The sequence below is a fragment of the Trichomycterus rosablanca genome, chromosome 10 (genome assembly GCF_030014385.1).
Source record: "Trichomycterus rosablanca isolate fTriRos1 chromosome 10, fTriRos1.hap1, whole genome shotgun sequence".
Taxonomy (NCBI): Eukaryota; Metazoa; Chordata; class Actinopteri; order Siluriformes; family Trichomycteridae; genus Trichomycterus; species Trichomycterus rosablanca.
Window position 1 is genome coordinate 23,398,945 of NC_085997.1, and position 26,819 is coordinate 23,425,763.

The 26,819-nt window shown below is 40.2% G+C and overlaps 1 protein-coding gene across 1 annotated transcript in view; it reads right to left on the minus strand.

The window, feature by feature from the left end:
* Nucleotides 1–26,819, minus strand: part of rbfox3a (RNA binding fox-1 homolog 3a) — a 699,121-nt gene that overhangs the window by 216,472 nt on the left and 455,830 nt on the right. The window contains exon 5 of the mRNA XM_063003695.1: nucleotides 7,079–7,200. Coding sequence (XP_062859765.1) covers nucleotides 7,079–7,200 — 122 coding nt within the window. The remainder of the gene's footprint in view (nucleotides 1–7,078; nucleotides 7,201–26,819) is intronic.

Genomic DNA, 26,819 nt, shown 5'->3' on the forward strand with positions numbered 1-26,819 from the left:
ATAACCACATCAAAAATGGCAGATATTAAGAGCCTGTGTGATGTAAGAGTCACGCTTGTGTTGTGTGGTTCCAAGACCTGAGCACCCCAGGAGTGCTATCAATTACTCGTTTTCTGCTGAACAGCTGAAATTCAGCTCTGACAGCCAGCTGACAGCGTTCAGCATTATCCAGCCATCCATGTGATGCCAGCGACAGTGATTGGACATTCCCATTCCAGTAATCCCTTTTCACCTGCCCTGTTCATTTTCACCAGCCATGGAGTAGAGAACCGTCAAACTATTCCACGTGCAAACCAAGTACCTAACACACCTAGTAATGAGGATTCGTCCCTCTCTCTCTCTCTCTGTCTCTCTCTCATACACACACAGACTCTCACACATTTCGCCGTGCACTGTAACTCTTAGTCCTGTCAGCCAGTCCGCCTCAGTCTCCCCTGCCTTCTTCATTAGCGCTTTAGCCAGCGTCATCATTTCTGCCTCCATAAACTCAATGGAGCTGCATGCCTCTCTCCTCCACTCACAGGGCACTCCTTTCCTTTCCAATTACCGCTACAATTCATTTATTCATTAACTCGCTATGGAAAATCGAGGGAGACCAAGTTTGAAAAACAAGCGCTGTCCATTTTTCTCCATTTGCCGGTGGTGCTGGATGTTTTGAACACGTCGGTGAGACGTAATGCAGTTAAAATGCAGTTTAGTGGAAATACTGTGGTCTCGGAATGGAGACAGGATTACCAGGCCACAAGTCAAGATCAGTAAAAGTATTTTCCCACAACCTGCCTGGGTCCTCACCGATGCAGCAGTTTCATGCTAATGATTACGCTTTTTCATTTACCTCATACTGCAAGGCAGACAACTAATTTGGATCATTTGTTAAAGGAAGCGCACGGCCAGAGCACAAAGGCTCAAAGCGCAGCCTTTATCACCGCGTGACAGCTTATACAAAAATGCCGACACTAATCACAATACTCTGTAATTGCCTTTACTTAAATTGTACACAGCGCTTTGATCAAATGAACTATTTACCCTTGCAAAAATCAGCATTTTTAAGTTTGCATTAGTAGATAACTGTGTCATTTCCACACATCAGCAATGATTTACAAGGGACTGTACAGTAAGCATGTAAAATACACCAATCAGCCATAACATTAAAACCACCTCCTTGTTTCTACACTCACTGTCCATTTTATCAGCTCCACTTATCATATAAAAGCACTTTGTAGTTCTACAATTACTGACTGTAGTCCATCTGTTTCTCTACATATTTTTTTGGACTGCTTTCATGCTGTTCTTCAATAGTCAGGATCCCCACAGAGCAGGTATTATTTAGGTGGTGGATCATTCTCAGCACTGCAGTGACAATGACATGGTGGTGGTGTGTTAGTGTGTGTTGTGCTGGTATGAGTCGATCAGACACAGAAGCGCTGATGGAGTTTTTATATACAGTGTCTTCTCACTGTCCACTCTATTAGACACTCCTACCTAGTTGGTCCACCTTGTAGATGTAAAGTCAGAGACGATCGCTCATCTATTGCTGCTGTTTGAGTTGGTCATCTTCTAGACACTCATCAGTGGTCACAGGACGCTGCCCACAGGGCGCTGTTGGCTGGATATATTTTTGCTTGGTGGACTATTCTCAGTTCAGCAGGGACAGTGAGGTGTTTAAAAACTCCAGCAGCGCCGCTGTCTTATTCACTCCTACCAGCACAACACACACTAACACACCACCACCATGTCAGTGTCACTGCAGTGCTGAGAATGATCCACCACCCAAATAATACCTACTCTGTAGTGGTCCTGACCATTGAAGAACAACATAAAATGGGGCTAACAAAGCACACAGAGAAACAGATGGACTACAGTCAGTAATTGTACAACTACAAAGTGCTTTTATAAGGTAAGTGGAGCTGATAAAATGGACAGTGAGTGTAGAAACAAGGAGGTGGTTTTAATGTTATGGCTGATCGGTGTATATGCAGACTGAATAACACCAGCAAAATTATACTAGCTAACTAACTAGCAGAGGTAGCACAGTCACCTGGGTCCTTTTTGTGTGGAGTTTGCATGTTCTTCCCGTGTCTGAGTGGGTTTCCACCAGGAGCTCCGGTTTCCTCCCACAGTCAAAAGACATGCAAGTTAAAGAATAAGAGATACAAAAATTGTCCATGACTGTGTTTGACATTGAAATTAAACTGATGAATCATACACCGACCAGACATAACATTATGACCACTGACAGGTGAAGTGAGTAACACTGATTTTCTCTTGATCACGGAAGCTGTTAGTGGGTGGGATATATTAGGCAGCAAGTGAACATTTTATCCTCAAAGTTGATATGTTAGAAGCAGGAAAAAGGGCAAGCGTAAGGATTTGAGCGAGTTTGACAAAGGGCCAAATTGTGATGGCTAGACAACTGGATCAGAGCATCTCCAAAACTGGAGCTCTTTTGGGGTGTTCCCGGTCTGCAGTGGTCAGTATCTATCAAAAGTGGTCCAAGGAAATTCCCCAGATCTCAATCCAATCGAGCATCTGTGGGATGTGCTGGACAAACAAGTCAGATTCATGAAGGCCCCAGTTAAAGGATCTGCTGCTAACATCTTGGTGCCAGATACCACAGCACACTTTCAGGGGTCTAGTGGAGTCCATGCCTCAATGGGTCAGGGCTGTTTTGGCAGCAAAAGGGGGATCAACACAATATTAGGAAGGTGGTCATAATGTTATGCCTGATCTGAGTATGTAACCTGTAACTTCTTGTCCTGTCATGAATGTGTAAAACATGACGTTAAAAACCTAATAAATAAACAAATAAATACATTCACTAACAGACTAAAGAGAAATTAGACATTTTTATAATAATAAAACAACATGTTTTAATAAATATGCAATGTAGGGCATTTCTTTTTACCATTGCAGTGTAATCTATCGAGAGAGAGAAAGCCATTCTGAGAGCAAAATATGCAATTTGTACAATCACACAATTATTTTGTTGAGAATAACATGATGGATTTCAGAAGTAAATGTCAAGCATGGATTTTTGTGTAAACTGTCAACCTTTTGAGGCTGTAATAAGTTTTATTCTACTGCCTTCAGTGGAAATTCATTAATTAATTTCATACCAAGGTGTGAAGCACCTTCTTTATATACAGCATATTTTTGTATAATTTTTATTCAACATTCACGCAACTAGTTTAAGTTAATAAACAACTCTGTATTTATATAATATATAAATAAATAATATACAATTATATTCACTGATCATCCATAACATTAAATCCATCTCCTTGTTTCTACACTCACTGTCCATTTTACCAGCTCCACTTACCATATAGAAGCACTTTGTAGTTCTACAATTACTGACTGTAGTCCATCTGTTTCTTTGCATGCTTTGTTAGCCCCCTTTCATGCTGTTCTTTAGTGGTCAGGACTCTCCCAGGACCACTACAGAGTAGGTGTTATTTAAGTGGTGGATCATTCTCAGTACTGCAGTGACACTGACATGGTGGTGGTATGTTAGTGTGTGTTTTGCTGGTATGAGTGGATAAGACACGGATGAAGTTTTTAAACACCTCACTTTCACTGCTAGATTGAGAATAGTCCACCAACCAAAAATATCCAGCCAACAGCGCCCCGTGGGTAGCGTCCTGTGACCACTGATGAAGGTCTAGAAGATGACCAACTCAAACAGCAGCAATAGACGAGCGATCGTCTCTGACTTTACATCTACAAGGTGGACCAACTAGGTAGGAGTGTCTAATAGAGTGGACAGTGAGTGTACACGGTATTTAAAAACTCCATCAGCGCTGCTGTGTCTGATCCACTCATACCAGCACAACACACACTAACACATCACCACCATGTCAGTGTCACTGCAGTGCTGAGAATCATCCACCACCTTAATAATACCTGCTCTGTGGTGGTCCTGTGGGAGTCCTGACCATTGAAGAACAGGATGAAAGCAGGCTAAAAAGGTATGTAGAGAAATAGATGGACTACAGTCAGTAATTGTAGAACTACAAAGTGCTTCTATATGGTAAGTGGAGCTGATAAAATAAACAGTGAGTGTGGAAACAAGGAGGTGGTTTTGATGTTATGGCTGATCAGTGTATGTCTTGATTATGGAATTTTGCACAGCATTTTTTATTAATAGTTTCTCTATAATCTATTACACTGATTGTGGTTCTCAAATGTATTTTTTTTTTCTTTTAAATATATACAATTTAGTATTTAATACAGAAACTGGTAACATCCACCTGCTAACCACTGTAGAAAGTTAAAGCTAATGCTTTCATCCTCTAAAACATTTTACAACATCTAGATTAAGCAGTGGTATTGGGTCCTTAAAGAAGAAAACTAATTGCACTTCTACATAAGCTAACAGAATCATGACATCAGCTAGCATCTTAACCTTCTCCTCCTTCTAAAGCATCCTGCAAATAAGTGCTCTTTATGTGTGATATAAATAGGGCTATACTGTAACCATAAAACCTGGTATACAGTATGTAGTCATTCTGACAACCATGTACATATACTATATGGACAAGTATTGTGACACATGACACTTATAGGAACTTATATGACATCCTATTTTAAATCCATAGGCATTAATATGGAGTCCCCCCTTTGCAGCTCTATTCTCGCAATCTCCATTCTAGTTCATCCATAGATGTTTAATCAGGGTTGAGGTCAGAGCTCTTTTAAACTCATTTAACCATGCCTTTATGGACCTTTTGTGTACAGAACAGAAAAGGGCCTACCCCAAATTGTTGCCTCAACAACTAAGGGGTCTAGGCCATAACCCAGCCCCCTCTCCATACAGCCCAATATCATTAACCCTCATCCAACATACTTTACAGGGGGAACAATGCAGTCAGTCAGATAACATCAACCTGGTATTCACCAAACCCAGATTTGTCCATCAGACTGCCAGATAGACAAGCATAATTTATAACTCCACAGAACACGTTTTCACTGCTCCAGAGTCCAAAGTCCTTTTCACCATTCTATCTGACGCTTGGCATTTTTTTTGCTGATATAAGGCTTGCATGCAGCTGCTCGACCATGGAAACCCATGCCATGAAGCTCCCAGCTCACAGTTTTTGTGCTGATGTTAATGCCAAAGGAGGTTTGGTACTCTGCATTTATAGAGTCAGCAGTACGTTAGCGACTTTTATGTACTATGCGCCTCAGCACTCAGCGACCCCACTCTATTACTTAACGTGGTTCCTAAATGCTTCCATATTTCAACAATACCACTCACAGTTGATCATGGAATATCTAGGAGGAAGGAAATTTTACAAACTTACTTGTTGCAATGGTGGCATTATTACAGTACCATGCTGGAATTCACTGAATCCTTTAGAATTCCCCATTATTTTACAAATGTTTGTAAAGGCAGACTGCATAAAACTAGATAAAACACCTGAATTAAATGATTAAAAGGTCTGTCCCAATACTTCTGTCCATAATGTACTTACAAGCTAACTGATAAACACTTAACAAACAGAACTGTCTCCTTGAAAGCATCATTTAAAACCACATCAGGCAAATGACTCAGGTGTGACATTAACTTTGCTGGTGCTGTCACACTGAAGGCTGCGTAGACACGCCGACACATTTTTACTGCTTGACACTCCTTTGAAAATGAAATAAGGACACCGCACTGACAGAATTTTAAGATGACATCTCAATAACCTGCCAAGCAGGTCATAATCAGGAGAGTGAAAGGTTTAATGATGCATGTGTTACAGATTAAACATCCTAATGAATATTAGAACAATTGAATGACTAAATCTGAGCTGCTTTGGGAGGGAAAAAAAGCTAAATAATTGCTATGAACTGTAGCTTCATTTTAAAACATAATATTTAAGGTTGCATTTGGCAACATTTGGGAACATTTCAAATTAGATAAAAATTTTTGAAGGGTGATACAATAATGTTAAAGCAACCAGATGAAAACAAGCTTGTCTTATGCCTGATAAAACAGTACGAAACCACAGTCACATCAGCACAGTAGGAATTGTTTACACTCTTCTGCCAGTGAAGTTAGTCACACGTCTCCATAAAAATGCAATGATGCCAAATGAAATAAAACTGCTTAGTAAAATTGTAGATTTCACTGAAATAGGAGTAACATTGGGCACTAAATTGGCTACATCCTGGAAAAGGTTATGTCACTAAAGTTTTAAAAACCTGTGAGCTGATTTAACTGAATCTGTGACCTAGTTGGCACGTCAAATCCCATTTGTAGTTTGCTTTGCTTTTATTGACCAATTTAGAGTCAACTGAATTACAACTACAATAGAATTTAAAAGTCAAAACTAAAGTTTTAGCTTTTATTTTAGTCAGGCCAAACTGATCTGACATCATACTGATCAGTGGAATAAGCTATACAGCAACATCAACCTACCATAACATAACTGCTATTAAGCCAACATAGATTAGCTCTACTGACCAAAAAATTGGGAGGTAGGGCTTCATGTGCACCAGCATGGACGTTCTACCCAGTGAGTATGAATCTGTTACTGCTTCTGGACAACATGAGCATTAGAACTGTATGTATTGTCATAGTGGTCATGAGAATGTGGTGTACAAATCATATGCTGCATCTATCAATACATGTACTAATAAGTGTACTTTGTGTATCACAATAAGAAGGGGGATTCACTCATACAAGGTACAATCACACTCTTACACATAAAATACTCCAACCCAATCACCATCAGTAATATTAAATAGCTGTACAGTTACAAATACAAATATATAAAAAAAACAGTAATAACACAACACGACACAACTATTGTACCTTATTACAATGTTGCAATACCTTAACTGCCAATAAAAAATGAAACAATGTACCTACAATTCATTTTTTCATACTGCAATCCTTTCAATAAGGCCAAAAGTATCCCAGAATGTGTCACTCTAAACTTCATTTTACTAACAATATCAATGAAAGCTTATCCAGACGAAAGCAGACGAGAATCAAGCAAAAGTTTCATATGTTATAGTGTGAATGTGGGAGATAGATAAGGCAGCAGACATAAATCAAACAGATAGGAAAAGGTAAACATTTACTCACCAGTCTTGTGACAAGGGGAACCCCAAAGTGCCAGAAGTGATCGTTCAGCAGCCCACTGTACACTACGTTTCCGAAGAGAGCAATGTTTCCGGTTTTAAACAGCCCGTTTCCTGGTTTAGTTTCTGAAAAAGCAAAAAAAAAAAAAAAGAAAAAAAAAAAAAGAAATGATACATTATAGTAGTATTCTTAAAGAGTACACATCATAGAGAGCACAGGCCAGATTCAGACTCTGGAAGGAATCTAACTGTCCTATCAATTAAAAATATGTTTTCTGCCTCTGTAATGGTATGCTATGGTGTCTGATTTAACCAGACAGCTTTAGAATAGAATGCCTTTATTTGTCATGTATACATATACAGATGTACAGTACAACAAAATTATTTCTTCCCATATCCCTGTTTGTTTTTGGAAGCTGGGGTCAGAGCGCAGGGTCAGCTATTGTACGGCGCCCCTGGAGCAGAGAGGGTTAAAGGCCTTGCTCAAGGGCCCAACAGTGGCTGCATAGCAGAGCTGGGATACAAACTCTCAACCTTTCAGTTGATAGGCCAAAGCTCTACCCACTAGGTGACCACTGTCTTCATTTAATGCCACATTATTTGATATATTCAATTTACAACTCTGCCAATCAGAGAAACTGTACACACAGATGTAAAGATGTGTATTGTCAAGATGACAAAAAAAGATCGTTTTTTGTTGATTTGTTAGCCCCCTTTCATGCTGTTCAACAATGGCCAGGACCCCCACAGGACCACCACAGAACAGGTATTATTTGGTGGTGAATCATTCTCAGCACTGCAGTGACACTGACATGGTGGTGGTGTGTTAGTGTGTGTTGTGCTGATATGAGTGGATAAGACACAGCAGCGCTGCTGGAGTTTTTAAACACCTCACTGTCACTGCTGGACTGAGAATAGTCCAGCAACCAAAAACATCTAGCCAGCAGCGCCCCATGGGCAGCGTCCTGTGACCACTGATGAAGGTCTAGAAGATGACCAACTCAAACAGCAACAATAAATGAGCGATCGTCTCTGACTTTACATCTACAAGGTGGACCAACTAAGTAGGAGTGTCTAATAGAGTGGACAGTGAGTGGACACGGCATTTAAAAACTCCATCAGCGCTGCTCTGTCTGATCCACTCATACCAGCACAACACACACTAACACAACACCACCATGTCAGTGTCACTGCAGTGCTGAGAATGATCCACCACCTAAATAATACCTACTCTGTGGTGGTTTTGACCATTGAAGAACAGGGTGAAAGCAGTCTAAAAAGGTATGTAGAGAAACAGATGGACTACAGTCAGTAATTGTAGAACTACAGAGTGCTTCTATATGGTAAATGGAGCTGATAAAGTGGACAGTGAGTGTAGAAACAAGGAGGTGGTTTTAATGTTATGTTAATGTTATATATACAGGTATATATACTGTATATATATATATATATACAGTATATATATACAGTATATATATATACAGTATATATATACAGTATATATATATATACAGTATATACAGTATATATATATATATATATATATATATATATATATAACATTATATCAGCCGATGTAGTGTTTAGTGCAAAGATTTTCAAAAATGAATGAAAGTAAATAAACGTTCACTAAGGGCTGAGAGAGGGGGAAAAATGGTTTCATTGGTTTATCTAGAGTAAAATCTGTTAATGTGGCCCTTATTTTGCAAAATATTTGAAAAATCTATAATTATGATATATCAGCAGTCTAAACTCAGAGAACTGATCTGGGTAGTAATTCTCCTCAGTTGTTGATTAACTTGTGTGTTTGGGGTCATTGTTTTACTGCACCATACATCCACATCTATTATTTTTTTGGTGATGAACCACTACACTGACATTGTTTTGTAACCCTTGTAATTAATCGTTCCCTCAGTGATTGCAGGCAGTCCCCTTCACCACGCCTCATGGAATATACTCTTGGTTTGGCATGTCTGTTTGTTCTCTTTCGGATTTTCTGAGGGAAAATCTCTCATGTATTTACACTACATGCGGCAATGTTTTTTAATAAGCATGATCTTTTTTCCTGTGGTATCCTTCCAATAGGATTTGGTGTTTTTCTTGAACAAACAGGCAAAGCCTTCAGCAAGTGTTATATCTTTCTGCAATTATTTTTCTATATGTGGTTTTTTTTTTCCTTTTGTGTTTAGTATAGCATTGTGTTCTTTGTATGATCTTTGCGTTATACCCATATAGAAACGGCACTGATTTTCCATCATTTGTAGTTTGTCTTACTGTAGTCTGATGAACGACCAGGTTTTCAGAAATGCTTAAGTAGCCTTTTTATATGTTTCAAAAATCCTTTATATTTCCCCCTCCAAGGTCCTCTGATTTGATCAGTGCATGGTTTACCTCTTTTAAAACAAGCAGAACTAAACAATCTTATCTAGTTATCTAGACCCTTGACCTCTACAGAAGTTATTAGTAGTATTACTTTACATAAGACTACGTTTATAGGAAATTTATGCAGAAATCCTGGTCATTCTAAACAAATAATAATAATGAAGTTACTCAGTATCATATACACCGATCAGCCATAACAGTAAAATCACCTCCTTGTTTCTACGCTCACTGTCCATTTTATCAGCTCCACTTACCATATAGAAGCACTTTGTAGTTTTACAATTACTAACTGTTGTCCATCTGTTTCTCTACATACTTTTTTATCCCACTTTCACCCTGTTCTTCAATGGTCAGGATCCCCACAGGACCACCACAGAGCAGGTATTATTAAGGTGGTGGATGATTCTTAGCACTGCAGTGACAATGACATGGTGGTGGTGTGTTAATGTGTGTTGTGCTGGTATGAGTGGATCAGACACAGCAGCGCTGATAGAGCTTTTAAATACCGTGTCCACTCACTGTCCACTCTATTAGACACTCCTACCTAGTTGGTCCACCTTGTAGGTGTAAGGTCAGAGACGATCACTCATCTGTTGCTGCTGTTTGAGTTGGTCATCTTCTAGACCTTCATCAGTGGTCACAGGATGCTGCCCACAGGGTGCTGTTGGCTGGATATATTTTTGGTTGGTGGACTATTCTCAGTCCAGCAGTGATAATGAGGTGTTTAAAAACTCTGTTGAACGTCTAGAAGATGACCAACTCAAACAGCAGCAATAGATGAGCGATCATCTCTGACTTTACATCTACAAGGTGGACCAACTACGTAGGTGTGTCTAATAGAGTGGACAGTGGACTCATACCAGCACAACACACACTAACACACCCCCACACCACCACCATGTCAGTGTCACTGCAGTGCTGAGAATGATCCATCACCCAAATAATACCTACTCTGTGGTGGTCCTGTGGGGGTCCTGACCATTGATGAACAGCTTGAAAGGGGGCTAACAAAGCATGCAGAGAAACAGATGGACTACAGTCGGTAATTGTAGAACTACAAAGTGCTTCTATATGGTAAGTGGAGCTGATAAATGGACAGTGAGTGTAGAAACAAGGAGGTGGTTTTAATGTTATGGCTGATCAGTGTAGTTTTAATATGGCTGTTACAACTAGGCCCTTCTTAAACATCCCTTATATATGAGCAAGAATGTGCAGTGCATCGGTTCCTCCTTTTATTTTCCTCAGTTTCCATCTTTCACATGCTTCTCCCCGGTTTGAAACATGACTCGGCGCGAGCGCATAAAAGAAGCCATGCGCGGTATATTAAATTATACTCCATAAATGCCAAGTACAGCAAAAATATGCATTGTGCCTCAAAACAAGGGGGAAGCACATATTGTGTGGTGCACCACAGCGAACCATGCACTCATTATTGGAAAAACAAAAAGGAAAAAAGGCCTATTAAAATGTCACTTGCGCTCTTTGTGGCCGGGGCAGCTCACAAGTTTTAGAGTTATTAATGGGCCCGGCTTGATTGTTTATGGTGACTGCCTGCCGCAGGCACTGTGGGCACGACTGTAAAGTCCACGGATCATCCGGCAGCTCGCTATCCCCCCACTCCTTACATCAGTGCTTGAATATGCATGCCCGTAGGCCATGCACTACCTGATAGATCACAGTAATAATGTATTTATATCTTTGCCACGTGGCTGATTTTTATAAAACAATATAGCCTAATTAGCAATAAAATCACTCACTTCATACCTTTTTATTAATTCAAGAGCAGAGCGTGCACCGGAGACAAAGAAGTACGCAACCCTGGTGATGTACTCTCTATGCAGGTGTAGTAATTTGATCAGAGCGTGTGTGATTGCATCATTGCCTGAGAGGCATGACGAGTTCATAGAGAGAAGGAGGAAGTGGCATGGCTGGCAGCATTCACTTCGGATGATCCATCCTCTCATCCGCAAGCATTCCCTTCATCATGCTGCAGTGAGGTAAGGATGCAGACAGTAGAATAGTACAAAGCACAGCTCCACCATACCAACCCGCAGACTGCTCTATCAGCACCTCGTACCTTCTGCCTGCACCTCCCCCCCCTTTTTTTTTCCTCTATAGCATTGTTTCTATTTCTTACCTCTCACTTTCACTGACAACTTCTTTTTTGGTTTTGTTACCTAGAACACTCTTCCTAGCAGTTTGAAAAATTGGAAAGAGCTTTCAAATGTCAAAGCTGTCATGAAGTATGCAGGAGAGTAGAGATTGATCAAATGCACTAAATGTGTTTAGTGACTTTATAATGTGACGTTGACGGGAAGGAAGGAAGCATCTTTGCTCTTTTAATTGTAGTAGGCATCGCTTTATGAGGAATTGCTCTTGAGGCAGTTACAAAACCAAACAAAGAGACCAGATTTGACATAGGCTCTTCACTATACTTGAACAAGCACAAATGGCAGGATGGTCACTAAAGACAACACACTAAACGGACCACAAAACCCACTTTTCAACCCTTTGAAAATGCTTCGACCAATGACAAATGCAGGGGAAATGCCCCCCTGCCCTACTATAACAGAGAGCCAACCGATTGCCATAATATTAAGCATCAACACAGTCACATAATGGCATTATTAATGCTACTTGGGTCTAAAAACAGATTTAAAAAAATGTAGACATAATTTTAGACCAGCGGTTCTCAACCTATTTTTCTCTTAGATCCCCCCGAGTTCAAACACATTTTCCGGCAGCCCCTTGACATGTGTTATGATAATATTTTTAGACTTTCAGCAAGAATGACGAAAGCTATTGTGATCTGCATCAACAACTGAATCGGAATCTTTTGTAGTCGCCGCCCATTGACCCCTTGAACTTCTGAGGTGGGCAAATCAAATATGTGACCGTTCTCAAAGACCCAATGTTGGCTATAGGCTTTAAAATAGATCTATATGACATTATAAGAAATCTCGCATATGCCAATAGCCTATTGATTTTCCTGTCCCATCACGTCATTATTTTTTACTCTTTTCAATTAAATGCAACAAAACCCCCCTTTAGGCTCACTGAGGCCCCCTGTTTGAGAACCACTGCTTTAGACCATAGTGTTGCATAATATCAATGCAAAAATATAGCCTGTAACTGTTATGCTCTACATGGTGTCCCTAAAGTCTGGACACATAGGAAATATCACTAACTGTGTTGTATTTTGTAGGTGTAATTGCACAAAAGAAAGAATAGTTTACTGAGCCGAATTACTTCTTCTCTCTCACTCACTGTACCCTCTGTCTGATACACAGTGACAGCTACTGGCAGGAGTAAGTATACAACACAACAAATGTAATAGATTTGTTCATTTTCTCATCACTACACTTTTTCTGCACCTTATTTGGGCCCATTTTAATATTGAATTTTACAAAATATAAAAAAAACACCGAAAAAAAACACCGCCCGCTGTCCGAATGTTCGCTCGAATGTTTGCCCCAAGTGTAAATGTGTTTGAGGTGTTTCCTACCTTTTGCCCAGTGAAGTGCACTTACTGTGACCCTGATTAGGATAAAGTGGTGGTAAAAACAGACAATGAATGAATTAACTTGCAGTGCCAAATTTGTTTGAAGAATAGGTTGAAAGAGAATCATAAACTACCAACAAGACTTGAAGTGGTGTGCCGGCTTTACCAATACGCACTCTTCTTTTAAGTTATTGAACTCTTTTTAAATGAAACTCAGGAAGTCATGCTTTGAACATGGACAGTGAAGCACATTGAACATTTTTAAGTAAGTACTGTTTAACACTAGAAATGCTGCGCCGGGTTTACCTGCTTGTACCTAGAAGCACCAGACGCCAGTCTTTGACTGTTGTGATGATGTACTGTACTACAAACGGCGTGTTGGTTTTGCCTACTTATAGCACTCCTTCATGGTCAAAACAGTAAACTGTATGTGGCTACAGACTAGTATGAGAGAATCACAGCCTTAAAAGGCATAAAATGATACAAATGAACACGAGGCAGGAGGCAATATCACACAAATGGAGCAAAATAGATTTAAACTTCCTTGTACTGTTGTGTTTTTTTTTTTACTTTTTTAACTGACTCTGTTAAGGAAAAGGCTTTAAAGGAGGGTCCTGGGATGTGACTGAGTGCAAAGAATTGTCATTTATTTATTTTATTTTTGGTCTCTCTGGTCAAATGACCTGCGTCAAACAAGATGTCACAGCGGTCAAATGACCAGCGTGCAGCGCTTCTAGTGTTAAGAGATAAGACACAGCCACTTCCACTTTGTAATCAAAAGTATATGGACACCCTCCCTTCCAACTTTTGAGTCTTTCAAGCCACACTCACTTCTAACAGGTGTTAATGTACAGTACTATAAATTATTACCATTTCCAGAATTTAGCATATGCACTTTTTCAGACTAAATTACTGAAAAAAGTAGACAAATAGACAGTAGTCTAGAAACACGGATTTGCTAAAACGCTTCTAGGTAGAATAACATAGAGGTGGACAGCAAGAGACTATTTAAACAGACAGGGGATGTTCATTCTACCACCAGGGTAACAGTACAGAGAGAAGCATTGATGCAGTCAGTCTACATTGAGTTCTGAGAGGTGGATCAATTGCCTATCCTCTAACGTTCTCTTTTAAATAGTTGAGAATAAACTCATAGAAAATTTTGAGAAAAGGCTTTTTCTGAAGAGTTGAGGCTGCAATAACGACAAAAAGTGGTGTTTGAATTGGGATGTCCTTGGTTTTAAATGGGATGTTGTCAGGGGTCCATATACTGTTGACCATGAAGTGTAACCAAACACTGTTATGTTAACCAAACACTGTATATATATATTTATATACACCGGTCAGCCATTACATTAAAACCACCTCCACTTAGAAGCACTTTGTAGTTCTACAATTACTGACTGTAGTCCATCTGTTTCTCTACATGCTCTGTAAGCCCCCTTTCACCACGTTCTTCAATGGTGAGGACTCTCCCAGGACCACTACAGAGTAGGTATTATTTGGGTGGTGGATCATTTTCAGCACTGCAGTGCCACTGACATGGTAGTGGTGTGTTAGTGTGTGTTGTGCTGGTATGAGTGGATCAGACACAGCAGTGCTGCTGGAATTTTTAAACATCGTGTCCACTCACTGTCCACTCTACAACACACTTCTACCTAGTTGGTCCACCTAGCAGATGTACAGTCAGAGACGATCGCTCATCCATTGCTGCTGTTTGAGTTTGTCATCTTCTAGACTTTCATCAGTGGTCACAGAAAGCTGCCCACGGGGCGCTGTTGTCTGGATATTTTTGGTTGGTGGACTATTTCCAGTCCAGCAGTGACAGTGAGGTGTTTAAAAACTTCATCAGCATTGCTGTGTCTTATCCACTCATACCAACACAACACACACTAACACACCACCAACATATCTACACTGTGGTGGTCCTGTGGGGGTCCTGACCATTGAAGAACACCATAAAAGGGGGCTAACAAAGCATGCAGAGAAACAAGTGGACTACAGTCAGTAATTGTAGAACTACCAAGCGCTCCTATATGGTCAGTGAAGCTGATATAATGGACAGTGAGTGTAGAAACGAGAAGGTGGTTTTAATGTTATGGCTGATCAGTGTATATATACACATTAATAATATTTATTTATTTGCCTAAGTTTACCCAAAGAGCCATTTTTCCATCCTAATGTCATTTCTGACAGCTTCTAAAACTTCTTCCAATTATCAAAAGTGATAACGACATCTAGTACATGCACTCTTGTCAAAGGTTATAGAACTTTCCTTATTTATATTGTGTACTCTCACTTCTCACATATATTCTCACAGGAACTTTCATTCTACAGAAACCATTCCTGACATTGCATACTTACAGTCACATTTCATACAGCTTCTAGAACTCTCTACTTTATTAAGTGTGATGACTCCACCTACGTAAATTATGCTTAAAGGTTAAAAGCAGTTAAAAGCAGTAAGGTTAAAAACTTTCCTTTTAAAGCATCCGAAATCTTCCTCCACAAGAATAATCGCTGACTCTGCATACAGGAACACTTCTCACAGCTTCTACAATGCCTTCCACTTAGACACACTTCCTAAAAGTTATAGAACTTTCCATTATAAGATTGTATGCTGTTACTGTCCACAGGTTCCTTCTCAGAAGTTCTGAATTGTTCGTTTTATAAGAAACATTGCAGGCTTTGCATACAGGGATACTGTTTATAGCAATTAGACTTTTTTCCCTGTAATAAAATGTGAAGACTACACCTACCCCACTCTTAAAAGGTTATAGACCTTTCTTTTACACTTTCCACTTTTAATGTCACTGCCCACATCTCACAGGATCTAGAACTTTCACCCCAAGAACACATTTTACATAGCTTCTAGAAGCTTAAAATACTTAAAAGAACTTCTTTCGTTTATTAAGTATTATGTCTCCACCTACACACTTTTTAAATGTTACAGAATATTTCATTATTATATTGTGTGCGTCACTGTCTACAGGTAATTTGTATGTATTTATTTATTTATTTAAGAACTCCCCTTTCTCAAAAACACTGCTGGCTCCACATGCAGGCATATTCTGCATGACTTCTATGACATGACTTCTGCATGACTTCTATTCTTTTCTCCCTTTATCAAGTGTGATGACTCCACCCACATGCATTCTTGTAAAAGGTTATAGAACTTTATTTTTTTATGTGCCCACAGATACTCTTTCCACAGGGTCAAGAACTTCCCTTCCTCAAAACCACTGCTGGCTCTACATACAGACATATTATGCATGACTTCTAGGACTTTTCTCCCTTTATCAAGTGTGATGACTCCACCCACACACTTTCTATTTCGTTCTTTAAGTTTATAGAACTTTTTTTACACTTTTCACTTTTAATGTCACTGCCCACATGTACCCATCTCACAGGATCTAGAACTTTCACCCCAAGAACACATTTCACATAGCTTCTAGAACTTCTTCCATTTATTAAGTATGATGTCTCCACCCACACACTTTTACATGTTACAGAACATTACATTATTATATTGTGTGCTGTCACTGTCCACAAGTAATCTTTATTTTTCCTTACACAAGAACCATTACTGACTCTGAATACAACCACAATTCTCACAGCTTCTAGAACTCTTTCCCTTTATCATGTGTAATGACTCCACCCACATGCATTCTTGTAAACGATTATAGAACTCTCTTATTTTATTCTATGTGCCCACAGATACTCACAGATACCACTGCTGGCTCTGCATACAGACATTTCTGGCTTTGCATACAGGCATATTTCTTACAGCAATCAGACTTTTTTCCCTGTAATCAAATGTGAAAACTACACCTACACACACTCTTAAAAGGTCATAGAACTTTCTTTTACACTTTTCACTTTTAATGTCACTGCCCACATGTACCCATCTCACAGGATCTACGTAGAACTTTCACCTTAAGAACACATTTCACATAGCTTCTAGAACCTCTTCCGTTCATTAAGTATGATGTCTCCACCCACACACTTTTTAAATGTTACGGAACATTACATTATTATATTGTGTGCTGTCACTGTCCACAGGTAATCTTTTTATTTATTTATTTTATTGGGATGGAGGGGGGGGGGGGGGGTCTTTCACGAGAAGGTGTTCCTTTCACGAGAACCATTACTGACTCTGGATACAGCCACAATTTTCACAGGTTCTAGAACTTTTTTTATCCCTTTATCATGTGTAATGACTCCACCCACATGCATTCTTGTAAAAGATTATAGAACTTTATTTTTTTATACTATGTGCCCACAGATACTCTTTCCACAGGGTCAGGAAACCACTGCTGGCTCTACATACAGACATATTCTGCATCACTTCTATGACTTTTCTCTTTTCATCAAGTGTGATGACTCCACCCACACACTTTCTATTTCTTTCTTTAAGCTTATACATTGTGTGCTGCCAGTTCATACTGACACAAACAAAAAAGACATTGTGTAATTTTCAGAACATTCTTAGTATAATTGTTAAATAATTCTTAATATAATAAGCACTCATTGTTATCTTTTAGAATTACTCATCCCTGTACTGTGTGGACACCCCCCTCTTACAGGATCCAAAACTTGGGGGATGGGGAGCAATACTCTGTATCTGCACAGTATCCAGAATTAATTCTCAATAAAATGGCTAACAATTAAGCTTGTTGATGAAGGATAACAACACGATGCTACATCTTGTTGAAATTAATCTTGCAAGTAAATTAAGATTACTTTAATTTGAGCTAAAATGAACCTTGGAAAGAAATTTAGATGGTAATCAGCTGAAAATATGATGAAATCAAAATACATTTTGTGAGGATGTTATTGATGTACTAAAATCTTTCCAGAAATCAGACAGCCCATATGATCAAAAAGTATTAGTTCATTTAAAGATATTGTTGTGTCGGAAACTGTAGGAGGAAGCTCTTTTATTTAGAAATTGTTCTCGAGTGAATCACAAGGGCATGAAAAAGGAGACCAGATTTGATATATGGCAGATCCCTCCCACTACGCATGAACATGCAAAAGAACAGGATGGTCACTGAACACAACACACTTAACAAAACGATAACTTAACAAACGATAACTTTACATGATATCTACAAAACGAACACAGAATGCACTATTCGCTACTGGACACAACTCTTAACTCTTATTATTGTTCTGCCATGGCCGCACTGCATTGTGGGATACCGCGCTCCCACGGCAGATGGCGTAAGCAGGGGGAACGTCATATGCCTTTCCATGACGGCAATATTTTAGGGATGGGGTCAGATCCCAATCATTACTCAAATACAGGTCATCCATGAGAATACTAAGTCTTACTAAGGTATTTCTGTTTATGGGGTTCAATTCCCCATAATAACACAGATACAGTTGTTATTATTATTATTACTATTATTATTTATTATTATTATTATTATTATTATTATTATTATTATTATTGTTTTGTTGTTGTTATTATTATTATTATTATTATTATTATTATTATGGCTGTTTCCGTGCAAATTATGAACCTTATTATATGTTGACACCAAACCTTGAAATAGGAAATTGTCAAATTAAATATACTCTATGTGCCACTTTAGTAAAATACACCTAAATTAAAACTATTATGGTGTGACTAAGCATTGTATACAAATTAAACATCTAAAATGTATATTTCCCATAAAACGAAAACGATCACTATATATATATCCAGCATGCTTGCTTGTACACTTTCAACCCCCAACAGGGATCTGTTCCCTTGTAAAAACTTTCCCCTCACCGACTCTCCAGCCCACACTATGTTCTGGCAATGCTGATTGCGCACAAGCAAGCCTGGAACTTCCTCTCCACAGGCCAGTTCTGTCTGTACCTCCGTCCAACCTAAACACACCAACCGCTCCATATGGCAGCACCACCCTGCCACCATGCCCACTCATGGGCCAGAGCCTAAGCCAGCAGGGCAGGAGAAAAAGAGTCTTCCAGAGTCCTTTTTGGGATGCATGCCACCACTCCAAACAATGTATTCATTACCCCTTTTATACCCTGGGGATTTTCCATAGCCTTTTTACAAAGTGCACAGAGTGGCAAAGCTTGTTTAAACACGGCTACTAGACCAGTTCATCATGCGCAGTGTGTGTAGCCGCTCTGATTAATACACCGAGAGGCCATGGCTGCAGACATAACTGCAAGGGATTCGGCACATTAATAACACCAGGCTGCCAGTGCCACTGCTGCCACCTCTGCCCTTACACACACTCTCTCACCCATACTCATACACGACCTACACACTTGAGAAATGAGAGGGGAAGATGGTTCTGATGCATTATTATTAACCGTTGCACAAAAAGGAATGAGATTTTTCAAAATAGGAAAGCATCAGTGTGATATTGTGTCAATAATTGCCCGTAATGCTGGGTAGGTACTGGATTGAATTTGACATTTTCCTATTCCTATGATTCACAGACACATTTTATGCCGTGTCTGTGTGTGTTCACTGTAATAAAACAAATAATATACATAAATATGAAACTCTATTTGTCATTTTACATCCCCTGCTTGCAGAGAGCTAGTCATTCATTCATCTTTAATAACTGCTTTATTCCGATCCCAGGAACACTGGCCGCAGGGCAGGAATCCACCACGGACAGGACATCATTACAGTCCAGGGCACGACACACTCACACAGTAGCACTTACTCACACAATGGAGCCATTTAGAGGAGATAATTCACCAACTGTCATGTATTTGCAGTAGGTATGGTCTCTGGCATACTCTGAGAGAAACCACAAGGATACAGAGCAAACATGCCAAACTCAACAGTCAATAACTGGAGGCAAGCATTAACTCTGGGTCAGTGGAGCTGTGTGGGGGAAAACAATATCTGCTACACGGTTGTGCCACCCTGCTTTGATTTACGTATCAGTCAAATTTTATGCATTTTCTCCCTTTTTGTCCTAATTTAGCGTAGCCAATTAGTCTTCCGCTGCTAGGGACCCGGATCATGTCAGAGGAGGGTATTTTTGCCTGACACGTGCTCCCTCCGACGCGTGTGCAGTCCACTGACCACTTCTTATTCGCCCATACTTCGCTGAATTTGGGTGAGTCAGTCTCATGCATGGAGAGTCATGCACTGATCTCTGTGTTCCTTACTTCTTTAAAGGCAGCTTGGGCTATTAACCAGGTTTTTATAGCATCAAAGACCTCACCCCCTTTTTTAGTCCAGTCCTTTCCCAATCAGCACACTAGTGGCCATTTTTTTGTCTGCTGAACTGCCAATTGTGCCAACCGGTAGCACAGCTGTCATTTAAACTCAGAGGATTCAGAATCCTAGCGCTGGTGTAATAGTGAAATATGCCACTGTGCCACCTGGTTATCTGTAAACAATTACTACTATTTTCATAACATCTTATAATACTGGTCATGATTTGGTGGGTCCTAAGCCTATTCTAGGAAAACTAGGCACACAACAAAAATATACCCCGGAAAGGCAATTGGTCCATCACAGGTAATCCCCACTAACTCGCACCAAAGGCAACTAGGGGGAGGTTGAAATACCCAAAAGAAACCCAAACAGACACAAAAACAACATGCTAAATTTTTCCACTTACAGTAATGGGAAGTGGGGTCAATCCATAAATGGGGTCAGTCTATGAAGCTATGTAAAAACAAAACTGTCCTTTGTATGCCTTATAATCAGGTAAGTGTGGTAGCACACTACATTTTCACATTAAATTAAATTTAAAAAAATACTTGCACACAGGTATAGTTGTATAATTTTAATTGTGGATACTGTATATTTGTGCATGAGCAACTATGTAAAAAATAAAATTAGATTTTTATTCTGTTTATTTCTGCTGTCATTTATTTTTTGATGGTGTTACAAGGGCTGCAGCGAACAATTATTTATATATTTTTTAATTGATAAGTTGGTTTATTCGTTTTTATGCTCCTAAATATATTAGATATTGAACATAATTAAAATATGATATGATTATGGTAAACAAAATGATTAAAATATACGCTGACAGGACACACAGAACACTGTAAATATTTGGCTTTATGGCATGAGATCTGTTTGAAGTGGGAAAAGCTAGAGTAATAGTTCATATGAGACCATGTTTTACTATTGTCATAAATTCAGATTTCATACTGTTGTTTTGCCAAAAAAAGTAAAAACATCTGATGGGGTGCTAAGGATTAAAAAAAAAAGAGAGAGAAAATAAAGAGAATAAAATAATGAATTGCAAAGAGTAAAGACCATGGTTCAATAAGGGACAACCGTCAGTTGGTCACATTAATGACAGGAACGGCAGTCACTCATTACACAAGGTTCATCAGTTCACAAGGTTATATCAGACACAGTCCTGGACAATCTAGCATCTCTAATTCACCTCACTTGCATGTCTTTGGACTGTGGGAGGAAACCGGAGCACCCAGAAGAAAACCCACATGGACACAGGGAGAACATGTAAACTCCACACAGAAAGGACCCGGACCGCCCCACCTGGGGATCAAACCCAGGACCTTCTTGCTGTGAGGCGACAGTGCTACCCACTTAGCCACCGTGCTGCCCCAAACGATGTGTAAAACTTGACTGTGCTATTGCTAGTAGCCACTAATGCTTACTACACATTACCCAACTTTCTAGGTGTTCAGGTCACTGTACAGTTCACACTACACAACTTGATTTCTTATCATCGGGAGTCTTTTAAGTCGTTTTTCCTTCCAAAAATGCAAGTCAGCAAGAAGCGAGTGATCCAAGTTGTTTGTGTGCTAATATGCAGCGAAAAAGCAGGGAGGAAAAAGAAAAGCTTCAAGGTGAAGGAGTGGATTGGGCTACTCAGCCAGCCGGGATTTTCTGTTCTGCAGAGTGAGTTAGAGGTAAATAAATATTTGCAATGCAACGTTGGTATTACGGTTTGGCGTGGACGATAAGGTCACAAATACTGTAAAGCTTGTGTAGAAACTACATTTTTCTGTAGTCATGCTTGTTGACATCTATACAACTCCTCCCCCAGGGTTTCCCAAAGTCTGTATCACGCATTCTCATTGGCTGTAGCTCGACACCGCACTCACTGCCAGTCGATCGAGAGCCGATTTGCTCCAGAGCTGGCACATCTGTCAGCGACCTGTTGGCAGGCAAAAAATTTTTGTGTGTGTGAGAGGGGGGGGATGCTGGAGCCTATCCCAGCTTTTCAATGGGCACAAGGCACACAGTAACACCCTGGACAGAGCACCAGTCCATCGCAGGGCAGACACACATACACACACCCATTCACCTATAGGGCAATTCAGTGTCTCCAGGTTAATCGGCACAGAGCTGGCACATTTGTCAGTGACCTGTTGGTAAGCCAAAATAATTTGGTAAAGGGCAAAATGTGTGTAGTGTGAACTTTACTTTGTTTAGCATCAGGTGCCACTGAATATGATCAGTTCTCCAACCTGAATGCTGAATTTACCCAGAAGGCCAAACTGAAATAATCCTATATAATTTAAAACATTATTCACTGATATACTCTTAATGCTGGATATGCTTACAGATTAGACAAAAAATCCTGAAAAACTTCCACGACAGGAGAAGCAAGGTACTACAATTGAATTAAAGTCTGAACGATCCCTCTGCGTAGCCGGTTAATTAAAGTAGCAGTCAAATAAAGTGGTGTTTAATTGGAATACACAACAAAAGCGGTTTGCATGTTTATTTATCATCGTGGCGTGTTAATAAAAATCTTAAGCCCTAATTGGGCAAACTTGTACAGGAAAGACTAAGGCTCCTGGCTCGACTTCCCCCCTCACCTCTGTTTAATGGACTATGACTGAAAAATGATCGCAAGCTCGTTTAATATTTCTGCAGTCATACTTGATGAAAATCCCGCTTCTCATTGGCCAAGAGCCACACATTAAAAAGCAATCATAGATACCTGGACCTGCTGGTGAGAATCCCCGGTGGAGCGAACCACTTGGACGGGCCTGGTGGAGCGAGCCATCCCGGCATGGGGAGGATCATTAGCATCTCGCGTATCTCAAGTGTGGCGTTCCGCTAGCCTGTCCCTAGCCGGCCTCCCCTTGTGGGCCCTTGCCATCCTTGCTTGGCATGGCATCAGAGACAGCTGGAGAGATCAGACCTTACCCCCCACCCCTTTCCGCTGCTCCTCCCGCTCTCCTCTTTTCCTCCACTCCTGTCAGTTTAGCGTGCCGGGCACCAAAATGAGTGGCCCTTTGATCAGCTGGCAAACAGGCAGAGCACAAATGGGCCCTGAGCAATCAGCATGTCTTCCTTTCTTTCTTTCTATTTCTGTTAGTCTGAGAGGAAAAGGAGATGCTGCCAGGAGCCAGAGAAGGAGATGCTGCCAGGAGCCAGAGAAGCAGGACCCTGACACCACAGCGCCAAGACAGCAGCTCCTACGGGTTTTACCCCAAGCAAGCACTAATCAAAAATAACACAGTCTTACACATACGGTGTGCTGCAGACACATATGGTGGTGTAAAAAAGTAATAACCCCGTTTCCTACTGCCTGTTATTGAGTGTTCTTAGACAAAATTATATAAAATTATTAAACCAATCATTATTAAACAAGCACCAAGGTAATTTCTCTATAAAATAATAAATACATTAAAAATACACAATAATAAAGTTACATATTTTAAAACCAAATACAGTGTATCACAAAAGTGAGTACACCCCTCACATTTCTGCAGATATTTAAGTATATCTTTTCATGGGACAACACTGACAAAATGACACTTTGACACAATGAAAAGTAGTCTGTGTGCAGCTTATATAACAGTGTAAATTTATTCTTCCCTCAAAATAACTCAATATACAGCCATTAATGTCTAAACCACCGGCAACAAAATTGAGTACACCCCTAAGAGACTACACCCCTAAATGTCCAAATTGAGCACTGCTTGTAATTTTCCCTCCAAAATGTCATGTGATTTGTTAGTGTTACTAGGTCTCAGGTGTGCATAGGGAGCAGGTGTGTTCAATTTAGTAGTACAGCTCTCACACTCTCTCATACTGGTCACTGAAAGTTCCAACATGGCACCTCATGGCAAAGAACTCTCTGAGGATCTTAAAAGACGAATTGTTGCGCTACATGAAGATGGCCAAGGCTACAAGAAGATTGCCAACACCCTGAAACTGAGCTGCAGCACAGTGGACAAGATCATCCAGCGTTTTAAAAGAGCAGGGTCCACTCAGAACAGACCTCGCGTTGGTCGTCCAAAGAAGCAGAGTGCACGTGCTCAGCGTCACATCCAACTGCTGTTTTTGAAAGATAGGCGCAGGAGTGCTGTCAGCATTGCTGCAGAGATTGAAAAGGTGGGGGGTCAGCCTGTCAGTGCTCAGACCATACGCCGCACACTACATCAAATTGGTCTGCATGGCTGTCACCCCAGAAGGAAGCCTCTTCTGAAGTCTCTACACAAGAAAGCCCGCAAACAGTTTGCTGAAGACATGTCAACAAAGGACATGGATTACTGGAACCATGTCCTATGGTCTGATGAGACCAAGATTAATTTGTTTGGTTCAGATGGTCTCAAGCATGTGTGGCGGCAATCAGGTGAGGAGTACAAAGATAAGTGTGTCATGCCTACAGTCAAGCATGGTGGTGGGAATGCCATGGTCTGGGGCTGCATGAGTGCAGCAGGTGTTGGGGAGTTACATTTCATTGAGGGACACATGAACTCCAATATGTACTGTGAAATACTAAGCAGAGCATGATCCCCTCCCTCCGGAAACTGGGTCGCAGGGCAGTGTTCCAGCATGATAATGACCCCAAACACACCTCTAAGACGACCACTGCTTTATTGAAGAGGCTGAGGGTAAAGGTGATGGACTGGCCAAGCATGTCTCCAGACCTAAACCCAATAGAACATCTTTGGGGCATCCTCAAGCGGAAGGTGGAGGAGCACAAAGTCTCGAATATCCGCCAGCTCCGTGATGTCGTCATGGAGGAGTGGAAAAGCATTCCAGTGGCAACCTGTGAAGCTCTGGTAAACTCCATGCCCAGGAGAGTTAAGGCAGTTCTGGGAAATAATGGTGGCCACACAAAATATTGACACTTCAGGAACTTTCACTAAGGGGTGTACTCACTTTTGTTGCCGGTGGTTTAGACATTAATGGCTGTATATTGAGTTATTTTGAGGGAAGAATAAATTTACACTGTTATATAAGCTGCACACAGACTACTTTTCATTGTGTCAAAGTGTCATTTTGTCAGTGTTGTCCCATGAAAAGATATACTTAAATATCTGCAGAAATGTGAGGGGTGTACTCACTTTTGTGATACACTGTATATATACACAACGATCAGCCACAACATTAAAACCACCTCACTAACCATTTTATCAGCTCCACTTATAGAAGCACTTTGTAGTTCAACAATTACTGACTGTAGTCCATCTGTTTCTCTACATATCTTTTAAGCCTGCTTTCACCCTGTACTTCAATGGTCAGGACCCCCACAGGACCACTACAGAACAGGTATTATTTAGGTGTTGAATCATTCTCAGCACTGCAGTGACACTGACATGGTGGTGGTGTGTTAGTGTGTGTTGTGCTGGTATAACTGGATAAGACACAGCAGCACTGCTGGAGTTTTTAAATACTGTGTCCACTTGCTGTCCACTCTATTAGACACTCCTACCTAGTTGGTCCACCTTGTAGATGTAAAGTCAGAGACGATCGCTCATCTATTGCTGCTGTTTGAGTTGGTCATCTTCTAGACCTTCATCAGTGGTCACAGGACGCTGCCCACGGGGCGCTGTTGGCTGGATATTTTTGGTTGGTGGACTATTCTCAGTCCAGCAGTGACAGTGAGGTGTTTAAAAACTCCAGCAGCATTGCTGTGTCTTATCCACTCATACCAGAACAACACACACTATCAAACCATGTCAGTATAATGATCCACCACCCAAATAATACCTACTCTGTAGTGGTCCAGGGAGAGTCCTGACCATTGAAGAACAGGGTGAAAGCAGGCTAAAAAAAGTATGTAGAGAAACAGATGGACTACAGTCAGTAATTGTAGAACTACAAAGTGCTTCTATATGGTAAGTGGAGCTGATAAAATGGACAGTGAGTGTGTTGCACTTTCTTTTAAATCTTGTATTGGAAAATTCAGCACACCGACTTAGAGGCCACAGAGAGAGGTCTATTAAAGAACAAAGCTGATTGATTGTTACTGACCTGGCAACACGTGATCTCTTGTGAACTGACTAAACAGAGGAACTCTCTTAACAAGACAGGGGTAACAAGACCCCACATACTGACACACATGCCAATTGTCCTTTAAGCAAGATAAAAGCAGGAGGGAACAGACATGTCTATAAACTGTGAGGAGCAGTATAAGCTCATGCAACCTGATTTATTTAGTTTTATTCCTCAAGTGCTAAAGGATTTATGTGTGGTATGGGATATGATTATTAATCTTAACATCTTTCAAAATAACGATCACTAACATGAAATCAGCCCTTTTTTTTATTATTATAACAGCCTCTACTATTCTGATATGGATTTACTGATATGTATGTTGTGGTATGCTTCTAACTTTATGTTCCATCCTGCATCCAGCTTCCATGAACTGGAATGTTGACTGTGAGCCAGGGCTTCTTGTCCAATATTAGTTCCTGATCTTAAAAATGATCTTAAAAATGCTCTTCAAATTTAAGGGGCAAAAATTCCTAAGAAGAGTGGAGGCTGTTTTAGTTGAAAGGGGAAGAAGACACCTTATTAATGCCCATGGTTTTGAAATATGATGTCCAACAAGTTCAAGGTCAGGTGTCCACATACCTTTGGTCATATAGTGTATCAGTACACTCATTACATACAACATTGCCATATATACACATATACTTC